The sequence below is a fragment of the Myxocyprinus asiaticus genome, chromosome 25 (assembly GCF_019703515.2).
Source record: "Myxocyprinus asiaticus isolate MX2 ecotype Aquarium Trade chromosome 25, UBuf_Myxa_2, whole genome shotgun sequence".
Classification (NCBI taxonomy): domain Eukaryota; kingdom Metazoa; phylum Chordata; class Actinopteri; order Cypriniformes; family Catostomidae; genus Myxocyprinus; species Myxocyprinus asiaticus.
In genome coordinates, this window is record NC_059368.1 from 2264370 (window position 1) to 2284758 (window position 20389).

The 20389-nt window shown below is 39.7% G+C and overlaps 1 protein-coding gene across 2 annotated transcripts in view; it reads left to right on the plus strand.

Annotated features, from left to right (window-relative positions):
• The window catches only part of wu:fi04e12 (Desmoplakin-B), a 36610-nt gene extending 19555 nt beyond the window's left edge, over nucleotides 1–17055 (plus strand). Inside the window, exons 13-24 of one of the 2 annotated variants that reach the window (XM_051655557.1) lie at nucleotides 1901–2027; nucleotides 2197–2383; nucleotides 4128–4303; nucleotides 6190–6368; nucleotides 6449–6587; nucleotides 6937–7130; nucleotides 7208–7370; nucleotides 8320–8403; nucleotides 8724–8831; nucleotides 8938–9036; nucleotides 9126–10952; nucleotides 11925–17055. In XM_051655557.1, the coding sequence (XP_051511517.1) occupies nucleotides 1901–2027; nucleotides 2197–2383; nucleotides 4128–4303; nucleotides 6190–6368; nucleotides 6449–6587; nucleotides 6937–7130; nucleotides 7208–7370; nucleotides 8320–8403; nucleotides 8724–8831; nucleotides 8938–9036; nucleotides 9126–10952; nucleotides 11925–15158 (6517 nt within the window). In that variant the 3' untranslated portion in view covers nucleotides 15159–17055. The remainder of the gene's footprint in view (nucleotides 1–1900; nucleotides 2028–2196; nucleotides 2384–4127; nucleotides 4304–6189; nucleotides 6369–6448; nucleotides 6588–6936; nucleotides 7131–7207; nucleotides 7371–8319; nucleotides 8404–8723; nucleotides 8832–8937; nucleotides 9037–9125; nucleotides 10953–11924) is intronic. The other variant, XM_051655558.1, reaches the window with a different exon arrangement.
• Nucleotides 17056–20389: the final 3334 nt, after the last annotated feature.

Here is a 20389-nt window from a genome sequence, read left to right on the forward strand (position 1 = left end):
TCATGGGAAAAAAAATGAAATCAGCCAAGACCTCAGAAAAAAAACTGTGGACCTCCACAAGTCTGGTTCATCCTTGGGAGCAATTTCCAAACGCCTGAAGGTACCACGTTCATCTGTACAAACAATAGTACGCAAGTATAAACACCATGGGACCACACAGCCATCATACCGCTCAGGAAGAAGACGCATTCTGTCTCCTAGAGATGAACGTAGTTTGGTGCGTAAAGTGCAAATCAATCCCAGAACAACAGCAAAGGACCTTGTGAAGATGCTGGAGGAAACAGGTAGACAAGTATCTATATCCACAGTAAAACGAGTCCTATATCGACATAACTTGAAAGGCTGCTCAGCAAGGAAGAAGCCGCTGCTCCAAAACCACCATAAAAAAGCCAGACTACAGTTTGTAAGTGCACATGGGGACAAAGATCTTACTTTTTGGAGAAATGTCCTCTGGTCTGATGAAACAAAATGGCCATAATGACCATTGTTATGTTTGGAGGAAAAAGGGTGAGGCTTGCACGCCAAAGAACACCATCCCAACTGTGAAGCATGGGGGTGGCAGCATCATGTTGTGGGGGTGCTTTACTGCAGGAGGGACTGGTGCACTTCACAAAATAGATGGCATCATGAGGAAGGAAAATTATGTGGATATATTGAAGCAACATCTCAAGACATTAACCATGAAGTTAAAGCTCAGTCACAAATGGGTCTTCCAAATGGACAATGACCCCCCAAGCATACCTCCAAAGTTGTGGCAAAATGGCTTAAGGACAACAAAGTCAAGGTATTGGAGTGGCCATCACAAATCTTTTTTTGGGCAGAACTGAAAAAGCGGCCTACAAACCTGTCTCAGTTACACCAGTTCTGTCTGGAGGAATGGGCCAAAATTCCAGCAACTTATTGTGAGAAGCTTGTGGAAGGCTACCCAAAACATTTGACCCAAGTTAAACAATTTAAAGGCAATGCTACCAAATACTAACAAAGTGTATGTAAACTTCTGACCCACTGGGAATGTGATGAAAGAAATAAAAGGTGAAATAAATAATTTTCTCCACTATTATTCTGACATTTCACATTCTTAAAATAAAGTAGTGATCCTAACTGACCTAAGACAGGGAATGTTTTTTATGAGTAAATGTCAGGAATTGTGAAAAACTGAGTTTAAATGTATTTGACTAAGGTGAATGTGAACTTCTGACTGTAACTGTAATTTATATCACAGAAAAGTTGATAAAAAAAATGTCTTCACACTTGTTTTGATGTATATTTTGAAATGTTAAAGAATTTCTAAATGTTATTATTTAAAAAAAAATAAAAAATGGCATGTTTATTAGTAACTTATATTTGTAAGGTAACATGCCAAAAATATCAATCTTTTTACATGTATGAACAACTAAGAAGCTGTTAATGACTTACAATATAGTTTTAGATGAAAACCATCAGTATTTATAAGCTTAAAATTGACCCGCAGATGCAAAATGTGTATTTGTGTGTATTTAGGATACATCAAATGTTAGCTATGAAATTTTGCTTTAGTGTGACACAAATGAACTATTAAACACATTACAGAATTTGAGATGGAAATGAATTTTCATGACTTGAATGCCATAAATCTCCTGTGATGCATGAACACACGCTGTTGGACATTGTTAGTCGACAAATTAAATAAACTAGTGAGAGTGTGAATAGTGTTTAACAAGACTACTCTCTAGAAGTCCACAGTGATAAAAGTGGTGCACGAAATGGAAGAAACACCCATAAATACTGTATTATATTATCAGCGTAAAAAAAAGTCAAACTGAAAAATTTCATTTGGACTGTGCCAAACTTTCAGTGTGTTTTTTTTTAGACTTTTGGACGTGTGTTGTGTTGAAATGTTCGTGTTTGTGTGTGCTGGCAGGAATTCCCAGTATTATGAAGCCATTCTCTCAGTGTGGAATCAGCTGTACATCAACATTAAGAGTATGATCTCATGGCAGTACTGTCTGCTGGACATCAACCGCATCAATTCCCTCACCATCAACGTGGTAACTAGCTCAGTCTGTTGTAGTTATTAGTTTTGCATTTTTACCACATACAATTAACATTTATTCAGTTAGCGAATACTTTTATTCAAAGCAGCTTGCAAAAATAAATGCATTTTGGTTGCATTGTGCTAAGATGCATATTAATTTATCTTAATGTGTGTTTGTGTAGCTGGCCAAAATGGGTCCAGACGAGTCGATGAGGATCATCAAAAGTTTGGAGATGCACTTTCAGGAGTTTAAGAAGCACGCTCAGGGTTCAGAGCTGTTCGGGGCAGAAGATCAGAAGAATTTAGAGAGTCAATTCAGCAGTGCACAGCAACACTACGGCAAACTGGCCGTTCAGCTGCCCACATACAGTCAGTATATATATCAACACGTACAGACAGGGGCACAACTACACATTTCCGAGCGGGTATACAAAACGAAAAAAATTTAGAGGGGAGGGGAGTGTCATCCATTATAAGCGTTGGGCGGAGGGGGGAGGGGGTAGGCGATGGGGGGAGTGTCATCCATTATAAGCGTTGGGGGGAGGGGGGAGGGGGTAGGCGATGGGGAGTGTCATCCATTATAAGCGTTGGGGGGAGGGGGTAGGCGAGGGGGAGTGTCATCCATTATAAGCGTTGGGGGGAGGGGGGAGGGGGTAGGCGATGGGGGAGTGTCATCCATTATAAGCGTTGGGGGGAGGGGGTAGGCGAGGGGGGAGTGTCATCCATTATAAGCGTTGGGGGGAGGGGGAGGGGGTAGGCGATGGGGGAGTGTCATCCATTATAAGCGTTGGGGGGAGGGGGTAGGCGATGGGGGGAGTGTCATCCATTATAAGCGTTGGGGGGAGGGGGTAGGCAAGGGGGGAGTGTCATCCATTATAAGCGTTGGGGGGAGGGGGAGGCGAGGGGGGGAGTGTCATCCATTATAAGCGTTGGGGGGAGGGGGGAGGGGGTAGGCGAGGGGGGAGTGTCATCCATTATAAGCGTTTGGGGGGGGTGATGTTGGAGGGGTCGAGGAGGCCGATTGCACCACCTTTAGTGAGCCTCCGAGACCCCCCTTTTCATGGTGCCCCTCTGCATTGCATACCTTGCGTACAGATACACATATATATCACAATACAGACATGCCTCGACCATCTATATGAGCACTCGGTTTGGGGAAGATACTTTGTAGCTTATCAAGCCATTCACTTTTTAAAATTTATAGCAGTTCAACTGCAGTCAACTACTCTTGAAAAAGTGATTAGAAACAAAGTAACAGGGTCATATTTCACTCCAAAATCTAAAGAAATAAAAACAATGAAGCCTGTTTTTTTTAGGATCATTATGATTGTTTTGACCCTAATTTCAATTAAGCACATTTTCTACCCAAATGATCTGAACTGTAATGTGAAAAAATGCTAATATTAAATATAATATAATATTAGAATTTTTAAAATAAAATAATATCATATTTAATATAATAAATTAATTAATTAATTCATATTAATAATATTATTTCAGTGCAAATAATACTGACATGAATGTATACAGTATAATTTAAATATAATAATGATTATAAAAAAATTATAATTTGGAATTATAATTAAAAAAATTCACAAAGACACAAATTAACAGCAATGCAACAAATAAAAACAACAGAACAAGAGATGCAAATGAAGTAATCAAATGTAAAACGATTCAATAATAGTAATAGTAATTCCCACGTGTGTTTATATTGCTATCATCACCTTTCTAAGTCGAACGGCATCATTTTGGTTCAACTCGCAGGTCAAAATGTAAAAAACAACTTAAGTTAGTGGTTAGTAAGTTAGTAGTATCACCACATGCAGTTTCTCCCCAGCACTGATGTACACATACACACATACAGGGCCGTTTCTGTCCATTTTGGCACCATAGGTGAAATTGCAATTGTCGGACAAATGGTGGCGGATGCAGTGGTGTATTAGAACGGGGTTGGGGAGGACTGGCTTTTGATTTGCCGCCCCCCAAGCTGGTGGTGCCCTTGGCGACCGCCTTAGTTCGCCTATGCCTAGAAACGGCTCTGCACACATACACTATGTCTTTAGAGATGCTGATCACAGTCATGCTCATTAATATTTTGTGTGTGTTGTAGCTGTGAGAGGAGAGGGATCAGAGTATTCTGCCGCAGTGAGTGTGAAACTGTTGAATGAGATCTATGTTCTGAGATTAAAGCTGGACGGGGCCGAATCATCCCTCGTTTCATTCCTATACATCTCCATAGGAGAGAACACGCCTGAGGAGTGTTCTCGCCACATCATCAACACACAGGTATTTGCCACAAACACATAAGTGGCCATAACGTGACAAAAATGAACACTAAAATGCTAGTCATACACACTGACATGCATGAGTTCTGGTTAGTCACAAACCGACAGCATTTGTGGCATAATATTGATTACCACAAAAATGAATTTCGACTCGTCCCTCCTTTTCTTAAAAAAAAGCACAAATCTGTGTTCCAGTGAGACACTTACAATGGAAGTCAATGGGGCCAATTTTTAGAGGGTTTAAAGGCAGAAATGTGAAGCTTATAATTTTATAAAAGCACTTACATTAATTATTCTGTTAAAACTCATGTATTATCTGAGCTGTAAAGTTATTTAAATTGTCATTTTTACAGTCATTTTATGGTTTTAGCGTTTGCGGCGTTACATCGTCATGGCAACGAAGTTGTAAAATTGTCTATAACTTTACACAGATGCAGTTAGTAAGTGTATCACACTAAAATCGTGTTAACACACATGTTGTTTATGTCTTGTGTCTTTTGAAACAGTGAGTATTTTAATGTTTACAGATTATTGGCCCCATTGACTTCCATTGTAAGTGTCTCACTGGAACACACATTTAAAGAAAAGGAGGGATGAGTTGAAATTAATTTTTGTGGTAATTAACATTATGCCACAAATGCTTTTGATTAAGATGAACTTGTACTGAACCCGGAATATTCCTTTAAATATACTACATTATATAGGGATGGTTATTTTTAATTAGTTTGATTATAATATCAAATATATCATCAATATCAACAATCCTCATTAATTCTAAATAGTCACATTTTTTAACTTTTAACAAATCTACCCTTACTACAATAATAAATCATTCTTCATATAAGTTTGTGTTGAATTGTGTTGTGAACAGTGTTATTTTTGTTAATGAAAACTAATTGAAAACAGTTTTGTGTACTGAAATAAAAATAAAAACTAACATGGTTGGAATTTTTTTTTTTTTTAACTAAACTAAAGTGCTTTGGTTTAACTCCCAAACTAACTAAAATAAAATAAAAAATATTTAATCTAATTAGTTTTAGTTTTTAAAAAAATAAATAAATAGAAATACAAACTAAATAAAAAATTATAAACATTACCTCTGGAGTCGTGAGTTCGAATCCAGGGTGTGCTGAGTGACTCCAGACAGGTCTCCTAAGCAACCAAATTGGCCCGGTTGCTAGGGAGGGTAGAGTCACATGGGGTAACCTCCTCGTGGTCACGATTAGTGGTTCTCGCTCACGGTGGGGCTTGTGGTAAGTTGTGCATGGATTGTGGAGAGTAGCATGAGCCTCCAGATGCTGTGAGTCTCCGCGGTGTCGTGCACAACGAGTCATGTGATAAGATGCGCAGATTGACGGTCTCAGAAGCGGAGGCAACTGGGACTTGTCCTCTGCCACCCGGATTGAGGCGAGTAACCACGCCACCACAAGGAAGTAGTGGGAATTGGGCATTCCAAATTGGGGAGAAAAGGGGATAAAATAAAATTAAAATAAAAACATTTTTATTCAAAACTATAATAACCCTTGATGTGAAATCAGACCTTCCACTTACTGGCTAAATAAACAGTGGTGAAATTTCCCTAAGTTTTTCCAAAATTCATCCAAAACAAAATATGCACAAAAATCACAATTTTTATAACCAGGGGTTTCCTAAAAACACTTTCAGGGGGAGACTTGTGCCGACCACAGTGTGGTGAATAATTGGCTGCTGAGAACACGAATCCATTAAAATTCAACATTTACTGTAGAAAAATAAGTTTTCCATTTTCCTATTCAGCCTGTCATGGACATTTTTATTTGCTTTTGTATGATCATTATGGTACTGTGTCGGGTCGTCATGTGATGTGTTGTGAACCACTGCTCTTTGCGACTGTGACTGTGTGTGCAGGTCTTTCAGAAAGACGTGGAGTCTCTGAGAGGAGAGTTTTTGAGGCTGCGAGACTCCATACAGGCTGAACTGAAGGATGCAACGGACACCAATAAAGCCAAATACCTGAGTGGTCAACTAGATTTCATTAATCAGGGACTAGTTAACCTGGAGAACTACACTGGGACTCATCTGCAGAGGTACAGCATGCACAAACATATGCCTGTGAAACACTGTTTAACATAAATGCTGATCTTGACTTGTTCTTTCTGCGTTTAAGGTTGAATTCATTGCAGTCCCTGCTGAAGACAGTACTGAGAGCTGAGGACGTGGTGAAAGTTTACGAAGCTCGACTCGTTGAGAAAGAAACGGCTTCTCTGGATCCAGAAGAGATTCGGAAATACCAGAATGTGCTCAGGGTAATCTTTATTTTACAGGAGTTTATCTGCCACCTAGAATTGAGTTTCACTCAGAGCATTAAAAAGTCACGATCAGATCTTTATACCAGGGCATGCAATAAATGTTTTAGAATAGATAAAACATAGTTTGAAGAAGTTTCATTGTTCAATAGTCAAATGTTCCCTTTCATTACAGAATTATCCTGTGAGACAAAATATGCAATGCACAGTATACCAGTAAAGAGCTGCATGATTCTTGTTTTGTTGTAGGCTTTGCTTTATTCAACATTTCTGTGTTGACAGTATTTCAGTTTTATGCTGTTTCAAAGTCTGCAGTCTGACCTCACCTGTTCTTTTTCTCTGCATCTAGAATATGCGCAGCGACTTGGAGCAGAAACAGGATGTGCTGAATTCACTGATGGCTGAGTTAAGCAACGTTCATCAGTTTAATAAGCAGGCGGATCAGGGCAGGTACAGGTGTATTATCAACCTCTCTCAGTATGCTGAACATGTGAACCAGTTGTCAGACCGCTGGAAACGCATTCAGACACAGATCAAAAGCAGGTGAGATACTCGCTCTAGCTTTAAATAAACATGAAACTCTGTTTTCTTCATTGATGATGTATTTTGTTCTTCCTCAGGTTGGATGATCTGGATGTTTACCTGCCTCAGCTGCAGCAATACCTGAACTCTAGTTCTAGTCTCAGTGGTTGGATCAAAGAGACTCAACGGCATATTGATGCTCAGCAGACGATGAAGACCAGTGACATCATAGTTTACACCCAACTTCTCAACCAACAGAAGGTATGCCGTTTTTTATTTTGTTTTCAATTTCATTTTAGTGTTAAAAGTCTTTAGTAGTTTTTGGTTAATTTTTTTTTTTTTTTATTTTTCACTTAACTGTTTTATGAAAACTGTTGAATCATTGTACAATCATTTTTTTCCCTGATAATTTCCATCATTATTTCGTTTTTGTGAATGATAATAACCTTGCCAAGTAATCCCAAAAGAATCTTGGGATTTATAAAGCCCTTTTTGTTTGAGTTTTAAATCATTGTACCTGTGCACACCAAATAATTCCCTTAGAAAAGTGGCACAAAAATTTCACTAGTTTTTATCTGTAGTTTTAGTTATTTTTGTTTTCGATTTTAGTTAAGTTTTAATTCGTTTTAATAGTCTTTAGTATTAAAGTTGTTTTATTTTGTTTGCATTTTTAAAAAATACTTTTAATTTTTTTATTTTTTTATTCTGTATTATTAGCTTTTATTTCCTTTTCTCTTTTTTTTTTATTTTTATTTTCGTTAACAAAAGTATTTTTCCACTTTTAGTTTTCATAAATGTATTCATTCATTTATTTAACAATAATAACTTATATATAATATATAGTAATTTTAGTTTTGAAATGTTATTTTTATTTCATTCTCTGTTTTTGTTTTCAGTGTCACTTTAATAAATGCATAAATATTTTTTAAATTATTCCGTTTTTATGTTTTTGTTTTTAAGTTTCAGTATTATTATTTTTTTTGTGTGTGTTGTGCCCATTTATAGTTTTAATTTAGCTTTTTAGCTTTTAAAATCTCACGTTTTTGTTTTTGTTTTTATTTTTATTTTCTTCAACACAAATGTTTTTTCACTGATAATTTTTGTCATAATTTCATTTTTGTGAATAATACATAATTGCTAAAAAATCTACATACCCCAGTTTGTTGAGTTTATTAATTTGTTTGTTAAATTAAACGTCTAATGTGTGCAGGCATTAAACTCTGATATAAAGGCAAAGAGAGAGCTGTTGGAGACTGTACAGAACGATGGAGACTCCTGCATAAAAGCTATCAAGGTATTATTTCAATTTATATTTGTATGTTATAGGATTATGTAGTGCAACATTAAATAGGAATTTGTAACTTATAAAAGCAGTAAATGATGGCATATATTAATTACAACATTAAAGTCAACATGAAATCTAAATACTCTATTTACTTTAAGTGCACATTCCTGGTCTTATTGTGCAAAATTCATCAGTGCATGTTATTACAAAGAAAAAAACTTTACAGATGTAAAATGGTTGTTTAATGGTGTTTCATGTTGACTTTGACTTTACAGTTTATTTGATTAGACATTGATTAACAAATGAGTGTGAACTGTGTCTCTCTTTAGAATTATGAGCTGGAGTTAGCATCTTACGGTGCTGGACTAGAAACATTACTAAACATCCCCATCAAGAGAGCTGTCCTGCAGTCACCATCTTCTGCTATTTCAGAAGAGGTACTCCAAATAACACACACTTGCACAACCAACTCACAAACATTAATTTTATTGCAATGTTGTTTTATTGTAATATTACTGATTTGTACTTGTATTTGTACCCTAGGTCTCTTCTTTAAATGCACACTACTTAGAATTACTTACCCGTTCAAGTGATTACTACAAACTTCTTGTGGCCTCATTGAAGAACATAGAAGAACTGAAGGTATAAAAGGCACCTCCATTTTGGCACAGCACTCTTACACGTTACCCTTGACCTTACAACACTGATTGTTTCTTGTGTGATTTCTGCAGATCCGTAATACCAGGATTGAACTTCTCGAGGAGGAACTTCAGCAGCTGAGAGACACCATCAAGGACCACAATGCCACGAATGCCTCTTTGCAAGAGGCTCTGTTAAAATACCAGCAGGAGCTGAGTGACTCGCAGCAACACCTGCTTTCTCTGGAGGAAGTCAAGAGGAGCCAAACTTTAAAGTGCATGGTCACGCAGGAGAGCCTAGACTCCTCAGAGAACCGTCTACAAGAGCTTATGGAGCAAATACGTCACCTCAAAATCCAGTTGGAAGATGTGGAGAGGAAGAAGAAGATTGTGGAAGAACGCTATACGTTTTTGCAAGAAGAATACAATGAGACCATGCGCAAGAAGCTCAAGGAACTGGAGCAGGCCAGCTGGGCCAAGATGGAGTTGGAGAAGACAGTGTCCGATCGGACCCGAGAGGTGGAACGTCTGCGCAGGGAGTTGGAGGAGGAGGCGCGGCGAGTGAAGGAGGCACAAGCGGAGATGGCAAAGGTAAGGCAGGAGCACAGCATTGAGATACGAGAGGTGAAACAGTCCTATGAGTCTCAAATCCTCATTACACAAACCAGCATGGAGAGGCTTTCGCAGCAGCAGGAGAGTGATTCGGCCTCCATGCATCTGGAGTACGAAAGATTGGAAGGAGAGTCTAGAGAGTTGAAAGAGCAACTGAAAAGGCTTCGTCTTTCCCTCATCCAGGAGGAGGCACAGAGGAAGAACCTGGAAGAGGAGGTAAAGAGACTCAGCAGTGTTGGCACTGAGGAAGGCCAGAAGCGGCATGAGCTGGAAGCTCAGCTCCAGTTGATGCTTAGCCAGAAACGAGAAGCAGACAACAAATGGAAGGAGGTGCAAGAAAGCTCCAATCGGATGCTGCAGGAGAAGAGCAGTGAGATCAACCATCTTACGCGCTGTCTTGAGGAGGAGCGACGTATGAAAAGAGCTTCGGAGACGGAGACAAGGCGACTGGAAGGCGATTTGGCTGACCTCAAAGCCAAGAACGAAACCTCAAACGAGGAGCTGATGCAGCTTCGTTCCTCCCATTGCGAATTGAGCCTCATCCGTGTTGAGTTGGAGGCCCATGCCCTTGAGAAGAGTCGGTCTGAACAGAATATAGCACGGCTACAAAGCCGCATTCAAGAGCTTCAAGAGGAGCTGAAGCGACTGGAAAGTGAATTGGAGAAGCAGCGACGAGTGGCAGAAGAGGAGGCTGGAAAACGCAGAAGAACAGAGATGCAACTTGAAAAGTCTAGCCAGGCCATGCGCGAGTACACATCTACCATCACCACACTGCGTAAGAGCCAGGAAGAGACCAGTCTTGAGGCCAAACAGGTGGATAAAGAATTCAAGCAGCTGCAGGAGACCCTGGACCACACCTTGAAGGAGCACAAAGCGTCGTCTCAGAGTCTGGCCGCTTTGAAAGCTGAGGTGAATACTCTGAGACTACAGTTGATGCAAGAGCAGGGTCGCGTCCAAGACGCCAATAAGCGCTATGAGGCCCTTCATCGTAGCATGGAAGAGAAGACAATTGCACTGAACACAAACACTGCTGGGACCGAGCGCCTGCAGAGGCTTAATGAAACACTTACTAAAGAGCGCCTCTGGCTGGAGGAGGAGTTACGTGCTGTGCGTCTACAGCACGAGGAGCTGCTTAATGGCAAAAAGAATGAAGACCGGGAAATGACAGAGCAAATCACAGCTTTGCAAAAACAGCTTGACGCCAGTCAGCGTGCCAGTGCGGAGCATGACCGCCTTATACGGCAGCTCTCACGAGAGAGAGAAAAACTGCAACAGGAGATAGAAAATGTGCAAAAGCAAGCCAGCGAGGTACTAGGCTGCAATAAGATCTCTCGGAATCTAGAGTTCTCAAGTTCCATCGTTGAAGTAGATTTAGATGTAGCTAGCTGCATGCTTCTCTCTGTCGCACTGCATGCTTAAGCGTAATGTTCTGACATGCAAAATATCTCCCACTAATCATCTGCCTCAATTTTGCATTTCATTTTCATTTTTGCACCACACCCCAGAATGATCAGATTTGCATCTTAAAGCAAGTGCTCACATCTGTGCTTTGTTCTTCCCAAGCTTCAATGCTGTGTGCTTTTTTGCTTTTGCATATTCATCAACAGCATCCATCACATCCACATTCAGATGAAATTATCTTGATGTGTTTGTCTGATTGTGTCCACAGATGCCATTCTGATCTGATCCACATGAAGTCATGTGCTTAGCTTGAAAACAAATCAGTTATATTAGTTACATCGTCATCGATTGCAACAAATCATATCTGAAAAATCATACATAGTTACTTTATTTGATTTGTGTTGTGCTCTCTGTTTAAAGCTGAAGTGTATAATTTTGTATCACCAAACAAAACTGCAAAAAATTATTATTTTTCAAATAGGTCTCCTTAACACTCCCCCATCTTCCACTGGTTGGCTAAACAGATACAGTCCTGTCTTTAACTCGTGCCAGTGTTTGAAATAATGTTGCTGTGTCTGGCTGATTGGGATGCCTATACATAGAAATGTTTTGAAACTGCCACAGACACAGTGTTTACATTTTTTGAGGAAATTGACCTACAAATGGCTTACAAATAGTTTGTAATTAATAGTTCGATAAAAGAGTAACTAGCAATAGTAACTAACTATAGTTAATAGTTAGTTACTCTGCATATTAAATAGGAATATGACAAAGTATTTAAACATATAAATATACACTTTAGCTTTAAATACTATAAAAATATGTTTAAATTGATATGGCTATTCATGCCATTCTCTCCCTTTTTCCCTTTCATTGCAGACTTCCTCTGTGATCCAGATTTCTCAATCTCAGTGCACTGAACTGCAGCAAGAGCGCGATGCCCTCATCAAGAAAATGAAAATGATGGAACAGGATGTGATGCGTTTGAAAAATCTGGAGGAGGATCTTGCCCGTATCAAACTCTCACTGGAGTCAGAACTGCGACTGAAATCACAGCTACAGGAAGAGAATGACAGGATCAACAAGGACTTTACCCAGTGGAAGAGAAAATGTGACATTCACGAAGAGAGAATACGGAAGCACAGCTCAGAGCGTTCTGCTCTGGAAAGCCAGTTTAACTCTGTCAAGAGTGAGGTGGAAAGGCTGAGGTCCCTACTAAAGGAGACTGAAGAACGCTACAGGCTGCAGTTGCAGACCTTGGAACGAGAGAGGACTGAGATCCAGTTACTGAGAAGCTCACAGCAGAAGCCAGATGATGCTAACAAATACACCCAGACAGACCAACCTGACTCTTCCTCTCTGGTCTTCGATGGTGTGCGCAAGAAGGTCACCGCGCAGCAGCTGCTGGACTGTGGCGTGATTGATAAAGTGAAATTTGAACAGTTAATAAAGGGTGAGCGGACTGTACAGGATGTAGCGGTCGATATCAGGCTCAATCTTAAAGGCACAGGAGCAATTGCAGGGCTTGCAGGTGGGCCTAAAGGTAAAATGACATTCATAGAGGCCAAAAAACAACATTTGCTCTCAGATGAGAGTGCAAACATGTTGCTGGAGGCTCAAGCTGCCACAGGGTATATGATAGACCCCCGAGCTAATGTGAAAATGACAGTTGAGGAGGCTTGTCAAAATGGACTTGTGGATGAAACGGACAGGAAGCAGCTTTTGATTGCAGAGTCTGCCTGCACTGGGTTTCGGGATCCCAAAACTGCAAAACTCCTGTCAGCTTGGCAAGCCATGAGGAAGGGAATTATCAACCGGGACACAGCTCTGCGTCTACTGCAAGCACAAGAGGCAGCAGGAGGGATCCTAGATCCCATCCTTAGCGTCTATCTCTCGAAAGATACTGCTATGGACCGTGACCTCATCGATGATGATCTTTACCATGCTCTAAACACTAGACCAGAGTGCTACATTGATCCCGACACTGGTCTACGTGCCAACTACGTTACCCTGAAAAAGCGATGCAAGGCTGACCTCACCACCAGCTTGCTCCTGCTTCCAGCTCCAGAGAAACCCATGACTGTGCAGGGACTCCGTGCTGAAGTTAGTATCTCAGACCTTGTGGATGCAAAATTGCTGGAACCCTCAGACGTGGAAAGTCTAAGAGAGGGCAAGATTACCAGCCAAGACATCGAACACAGGCTTCGGGCTTATCTAAGAGGATCAAACTGCATTGCTGGGGTTTATGATGAAGCCAATGACTGCACTTTGCCCATCTATCAGGCTATGAAGAATGGACTTTTGCGACCAGGCACTACCTTGGAGCTTCTGGAGGCCCAGGCCGCCTCAGGCTTCATGATAGATCCTATAAACAATGAGTACTACACAGTAGAGGAGGCCTGCAAGAAAGGGCTTGTAGGTGTGGAATTCAAAGACAAGCTTCTTTCTGCCGAGAGAGCAGTCACTGGGTACAAAGACCCTGGAACCAACAAGATCATCTCACTTTTTGAAGCCATTGAGCGTGGAATCATTGAGAAAGGTCACGGCATTCGCCTGTTGGAGGCTCAGATTGCAAGTGGTGGAATTATTGACCCTAAACACAGTCACAGAATTGATGTCGATGTGGCATATCAGAAAGGCTACTTTGGTGAGGAGATGAACCAGATTCTGAAAGATGAAGGAGATGACACAAAGGGTTTCTTTGACCCCAACACAGAGGATAATCTAACATACCTGCAGCTGAAGAGCCGCTGCATCACGGATAAGAAGACAGGACTGGTGCTGCTGCCTCTACACGATAAAAGAAAAAGCCAGCAAAAGAACACCTCAAGAAAGAGAAGGGTGTTGATTGTTGATCCAGAAAGTAATAAAGAGATGACAGTACGAGAAGCCTACGAGAAAAAACTCATAGACTACCAGACATTCATGGAATTGTCTCAGCAAGAGTGCGAATGGGAGGAAACAGTCATCACTGCCCCTGATGGCTCTAACAGAACAGCCATAATGGACATGCAAACAGGCATTCAGTATGACTTGAAAGAACTGCTTGATAAGGGTGTCATTGACCAAGATGTATTTGACAAGTATCGCTCAGGAGATATCACAGTCACACAGCTTGCTGACATGATCACTAACAAGGCGAAGACCCTCAACAAACCTCTGAGCTCCACTGCCTCCTCATCGTCATTCACATCCCAAATGACACTGACAAACCAGACAATCAAAAGTGAAATCATACAAACTGAGCAAAGTGTTTCTACGCAGCAAGATCCATCCTCAATTAACAGTGCCAAGCTTATTTCCAGCATGTCAATAAAACTGGCCCCATTAGTAGAAACGATAGAGGAGCAGAATCCAGTTGGTGCAATTTTTGACACTGAGAAGCTGGAGAAGATCAGTGTGTGTGATGCCCTGAAGCGAGGAATACTTGATTCTATCACTGCACAACGATTGCTCGAGGCACAAGCATGCACCGGTGGGGTCGTCAATCCTGAAAATGGCCGCCGTATGTCCATTCAGGAAGCAACCCGTCTTGGCGTACTTGATGACGAGATGGCTAACAGGCTAAAACCTGCCCAGAAGGCATATATTGGCTTTGAAGATGTGAAAACAAAGCGCAAGATGTCTGCCGCCGAGGCAGTCAAAGAAAAATGGCTTCCATATGAGGCTGGGCAACGCTTTCTTGAGTTCCAGTATTTAACTGGTGGTTTGTTTGACCCAGAGCTTGGATACAGACGTACACTTGAGGAGGCCTTGCAGCTCGGCTGGCTTGACGTGAGAGGAGCTCAGAGGCTCCAAGATACACGCCACCATCCCAAAACTCTAACCTGCCCCAAGACCAAGCTGAGGATATCCTACAAGGAGGCTCTGGAGGGTTGCATGAGCGAGGAGAACACAGGTGTCCGCATGCTTCCTGCAGCCACAGTTTCATCACGTGGAATCAGCAGCCCCTACAACCTTTCCAATCCAGGATCTGCTTCAGGGTCTAGGAGCGGTTCTCGAAGTGGATCCCGTAGGGGCAGTGTGGACTACAGTTTGTCCCCTTCTTCCTCTACCAGATACAGCAGCTTTAGCTACAGCAGAACCTCCTTTAGCTCAAGATCGCCCTCCTAAACACAATTTTTTTAACTGTGCTTCCATTTTAACACAAATATCCACCAAATTGTTTTTCAGAACACAGCATCAGAACATGAATCAAATCATATCAGTCAAATTTATCACTCTAAAGCAGTAACAAGCCTATTAATAATCACAGGAAAAATGAAAGGTGTTTAAATAAATCAGCATTTTCTACAACCAAGAACTAAAGAAAAACCAATACCATTTGATGTTTCTTAAATATGTCTTTATATGTAGTTATGTGGAATGTATTAGTACAGAAATTGCCTTTTATTCATTCCTGTTTACTAACTGTCTGGGCTTCAGAATTTTATGATACAGATTTGAAAGTTGTTTACAATCCCAATTCCAAAAAAATTTGGACAGTATGAAAAATGATAATAAAAACAAAAAGGAGTGATTTGTAAATTATATTCACCCTTTGCTAAATTGAAAACACTACAACTACACATTATATGATGTTTTACCTTGTGAATTTAATTTTTTTATTTTTTTATGTACAATCATTTCAAATCAGATGATTGCAACATGCTCCAGAAAAGGGCAATTTAAGACTAATAACAATTTGACAAGTTAAAATAACAACGCGATGTGAAACAGGAGATGTTAAACAGGTGAGGCAATCATGTTATAGTATATAAGGAGCCTCCAAAAACAGCCAAGTCCTTCAAGAGCAGGGATCATCACTTGTCAATTTACCAACAGTTGTTTCAGCAAATAATCCAGCACTTTGACAATGCCCCCCAAAGACAAAGTGGAAGGATTTTGGGCATTTCACCCTCTACAGTGCACAATATAGTTAAAAGATTCAAGGAATCTGGTCAAATCTCAGTGCGTAAACCACTTCTGAATGTGCGTGATCTCTGATCCCTCAATCATAACTGTCTTAAAAAACATCATTCATCTGTAATGGATATCATGAACATGGGCTTGGGATTACTTTAGTAAACCTTTGTTAGTCAACACCATTCAACGCTGCATCCACAGATGCAAGTTAAGACTTTAATATGTAAAGGAGAAGCCATACATCAACACTGTCCTGAAGCGCCGCCGACTTCTCTGGGCTCTGTCTCATCTTAGATGGAAAGTAGAACAGTGGAGCCATGTTTTTTGGTCTGATGAGTCCACATTTCAAATAGTTTTTGAAAAACACAGCCGTCGTGTTCTCCAGGCCAAAGAGGAAAAAGACCATCCAAGCTGTTATCAGCACCAGGTCCAAAAGCTAATGTCTGTATGGGCCAGGGGTGTGTCAGCGCCCATGGCATGGGTAACTCGCACATCTGTGAGGGCACTATTAGTGCAGACAGATATGTACAAATTTTGGAGCAGCATATACTGCCATCCAGCACCGACTTTTACAGGGACGTCCCGGCATTTTTAGCAGGACAACTTCAAACCACATACTGGCCGAATAAATAGAGAGTGCGGGTGCTAGATTGGCCTGCCTGCAGTCCTGACCGTCTCCAATTGAGAACGTGTGGTGCATTATGAAGCACACAATACAGCAACGAAGACCCCGTACAATTGAGCAGCTGAAGACCTGCATAATGGATGAATGGGGGATAATTCCACTTTTTAAACTTAACAAACTTGTGTCTTTAGTGCCTAATTGCTTAATAAGTGTTATTAGAAGAAATAGTGATGTTTCACAGTGGTAAACACTCGACTGTCACAACTTTTTTAGAATTGGGGCTGAATAACATGGCTAGGATATAATTTTCTTGTTTTCACACCACTAAGAAGAGTGTTGAATTGCTGTAGTTTTTCCCCAGTGCCTTCACGTTATTGCCTTTGTACTAGCCTGACTTACTCTGTGACATTTACATCTATGCAGTTTCTGATGTTTTTATCTTACAGTCTTATTACTCAAATAAAGACCATATAAAATGTATCGCTCCAATTATACAGGGTGATTTATTTTTCACTGTATATTACCACTGTTTCTTTTTTTAGAGGAAAAGGAGTATTATTCCCTGTCAAAAAGCAATATCAACCCAAGCCTGACCTCACAATTGTACATTCAATCAAGTATGAATTTACAAACGCCAAACACAAATACCTTTAAATCTATTAATTACTTGTGTGGTTATAACCAAACAATAGTTGGCACGAGGCACCCACACAGACACCAACCCACGGTCAACAACTTTGGGGGCGTGTTGAAGCGGGTTTCGCCAAAAATACATATTAAATTTCAGTATAATTCATAGTTGAATTCAAAAAATTATTTTCTCAGTATTTTTGTCTTGTTTTATATATATATATATATATATATATATATATATATATATATATATATAAAAACAGTAGCGGATTTAGGCAAGGGCGACATGTGCAGTTGCCCAGGGTGGCATCTTGCAGGGGGGAGGGGGGGTGGCGGCACGAGGCACCCACACAGACACCAACCCCCGGTCAACAACTTTGGGGGCGTGTTGAAGCGGGTTTCGCCAAAAATACATATTAAATTTCAGTATAATTCATAGTTATGAATTATACTATATTATACTATATTAGTTGAATTCAAAAAATTATTTTATAAGTATTTTTGTCTTGTTTTATATATATATATATATAAACAGTAGCGGATTTAGGCAAGGGCGACATGTGCAGTTGCCCAGGGTGGCATCTTGCGGGGGGCATGAGGCACCCACACAGACACCAACCCCCTGATTTTCTGAAAATGTTGACTCAGAATTTTTTTTTTTTTTTTTTTTTTAGTGCACTGAAACAAATTATTTTATAAACACAAAGGAGATAGGGTATTCATTTGCTTAAAATTGACATTATAAAGCAGACATTTGTACAGTTAATTCCTTGTCACAGAGTTTCCGCTGACTTCCTGATTTTTTCCCAGTGTTCCAGACATTTTAATTATATGTTCCCAGTGCAATGCAATGCACATGTCCTGTCCACTTGGCGTCATCATTGGAATGCTCCCGTGCACCTTTCTATGGATACAAGCAGCCAGGGGTATAGATTCCAGGAGGGAAGGTGGGGAGGTAACCCCCCAAATAATAAAAACAAGCAAGTAAACCCCCCCCCCCCCCTCCACCCCTCCCCAATATTTATACCATGATGAATGTAAATTCTTCACACTGCAACCCCCCCAGTGTTCAAGCCCTTGCAAGCGGCATAAAAGTGCAGCTCCTATCTGCTTGAACTGGGAAAGACCAAAATCTCCACAACAGTTGGTCAAGACTACGATCAAAGGACATTTATCAGCAGTTAAAATCTGACAAAAATGGTATCATAAATTGTGCTTAATTAGCTCAGATCACGCTAAAAAGCACAGTTTTTCAGGCTGGTCCAGCTAATGCGCTTGCGCGTTCTTGAGTTGACTGACAGGCGATGTCCGTATCTAAAAGGTGACTCTTTTACCTGCAAACTGGGACTTACTTCTGTACATCCGCCATATTTGTCGTTCCAATGTCTCCCATTAATTTGAATACAAGTGGGACGTCTTGGGCTAAACAGTTTTTGGTAATGTCAGTCAAATATTCTGGCAATATTAGTGCAGAAACCAATCACTTGTCTTTGCAAAATCATTTTAAGATCATCCAGAAAAGAAAAACAAATGAACTGATAGTTCACACAGAAAGGAATACTGTCATCATTTAAAAGATGTCCAGGAAGAATGTTAGAGTCAGTCCCCGTTCACTTTGGCCACATTTGTTTTTGCATATAATAAAAGTGGATGGCGACTGAGGCTGCCATTCTGCCTAAACATTTCCTTTTGTGTTCGATAGAAGAAAGAGTCACGCCTCACGATCGGTATTGTTTTCATTTAATGCATGTACATTGCCAAATTTATTTTTTAATTGTGGCAATCTGTATATCATTAGAAAGGTGCACTACAGCTTTGATATTTGCCCACAGATTTACCATGTATAGTTAATGTTATAGTAACAGGGACTGCCTTATAATCCTTGTAACATCCGCGTAAAGCATTGAAATATCTTATTGACTGATGGAACGTGGTAAATAAATAAATGATTATGACAAGAAATGGTTTGTCTACGTTTTCCATGCAGACTGTTGTATATTAACATGTTTTTATTTATTTATTTATTTTATTTATTTTTTGAGAAATGACACAGATGTCCAGGTGTCATTTGCTCTATGCATAGAAAGAACATGCCTTCTGTCTCATTCTATGAATGGAATCCACATGAAATCAGTAAAAGTAACTTGTAACCACTTGATGATGATTGAACATTTAAATACTGCATGCATGTGTCATTTGTAGTGTTTACTTTCTGCATCAATGGTAAAGATTGGTGGCGCTAATGCTTATGGGTTATTGAAAAATAAGGTTGTCTGAGGTGTTAAAAATTAGAAATCTTATAAAAATCTAGATTTAAACTCTTGTGACATGTTCTTAGAAATTTAATCTTTGTGCCCAATTTGGTTTCATACATTTTTGAAAAACCTTATAGCATTTTCTACAAAAATAAATAAATAAAATAATAATAATAATTAAATAAATAATTATTAATTTTTTTTTTTTTTAAATGTCATGTGGTGTAACCATCACATAAAAATTATTAAAATACTTTCCTTGCACCTTGAATACATGAGAGCATAACAACTTAATTATTAATTTCAAAAAAATATTTTTTATTAATTTTTGAGTCACAGATATCAAATAAGTTTTCTCAGAGTTACACCACATGACCTGAACAAATTGTCCCTTTTCATAAAATTTCAAAATAAATGTCCGATTTTTTTTTTTTTTTTTTTACACCCTTGAGAGTCTAAATGGGCCCAATCTGTTTTATGCTTTTTGCCAACATAATCAACAGAATGCCAACCTACATGTTGGTTACACCACATGACTTTAGTTGACAAAAGTGTTTTTAAATAATCATAATCATCAAGAAATAATAATACAAGATTATTCTACACTAGTCATGCCAGCATTTCTATTTTCCAGAATTTCAGCCTTTAATGAGCCTTTGACTTTTTCACACCACATTACATGTTTTATAACGAGCCCTGGATATCGTCATCATACTTCTCTGCAGCAGTTGATGTAGTTTATGGTAGTATCTAGAAGGTAACCATACGGATGCCAAAAGTCTCGCGAGAGGCGCATGCGACGTTCACAAACTGTTCCTAATTTTTATTTGGAGTCCCACAGAAACCATACACATACATATACCCCTAAACCTAACCATAAACTTACCCCTACTCCTAAATCCAACCCTAACCCTCGCTCTAGTAAC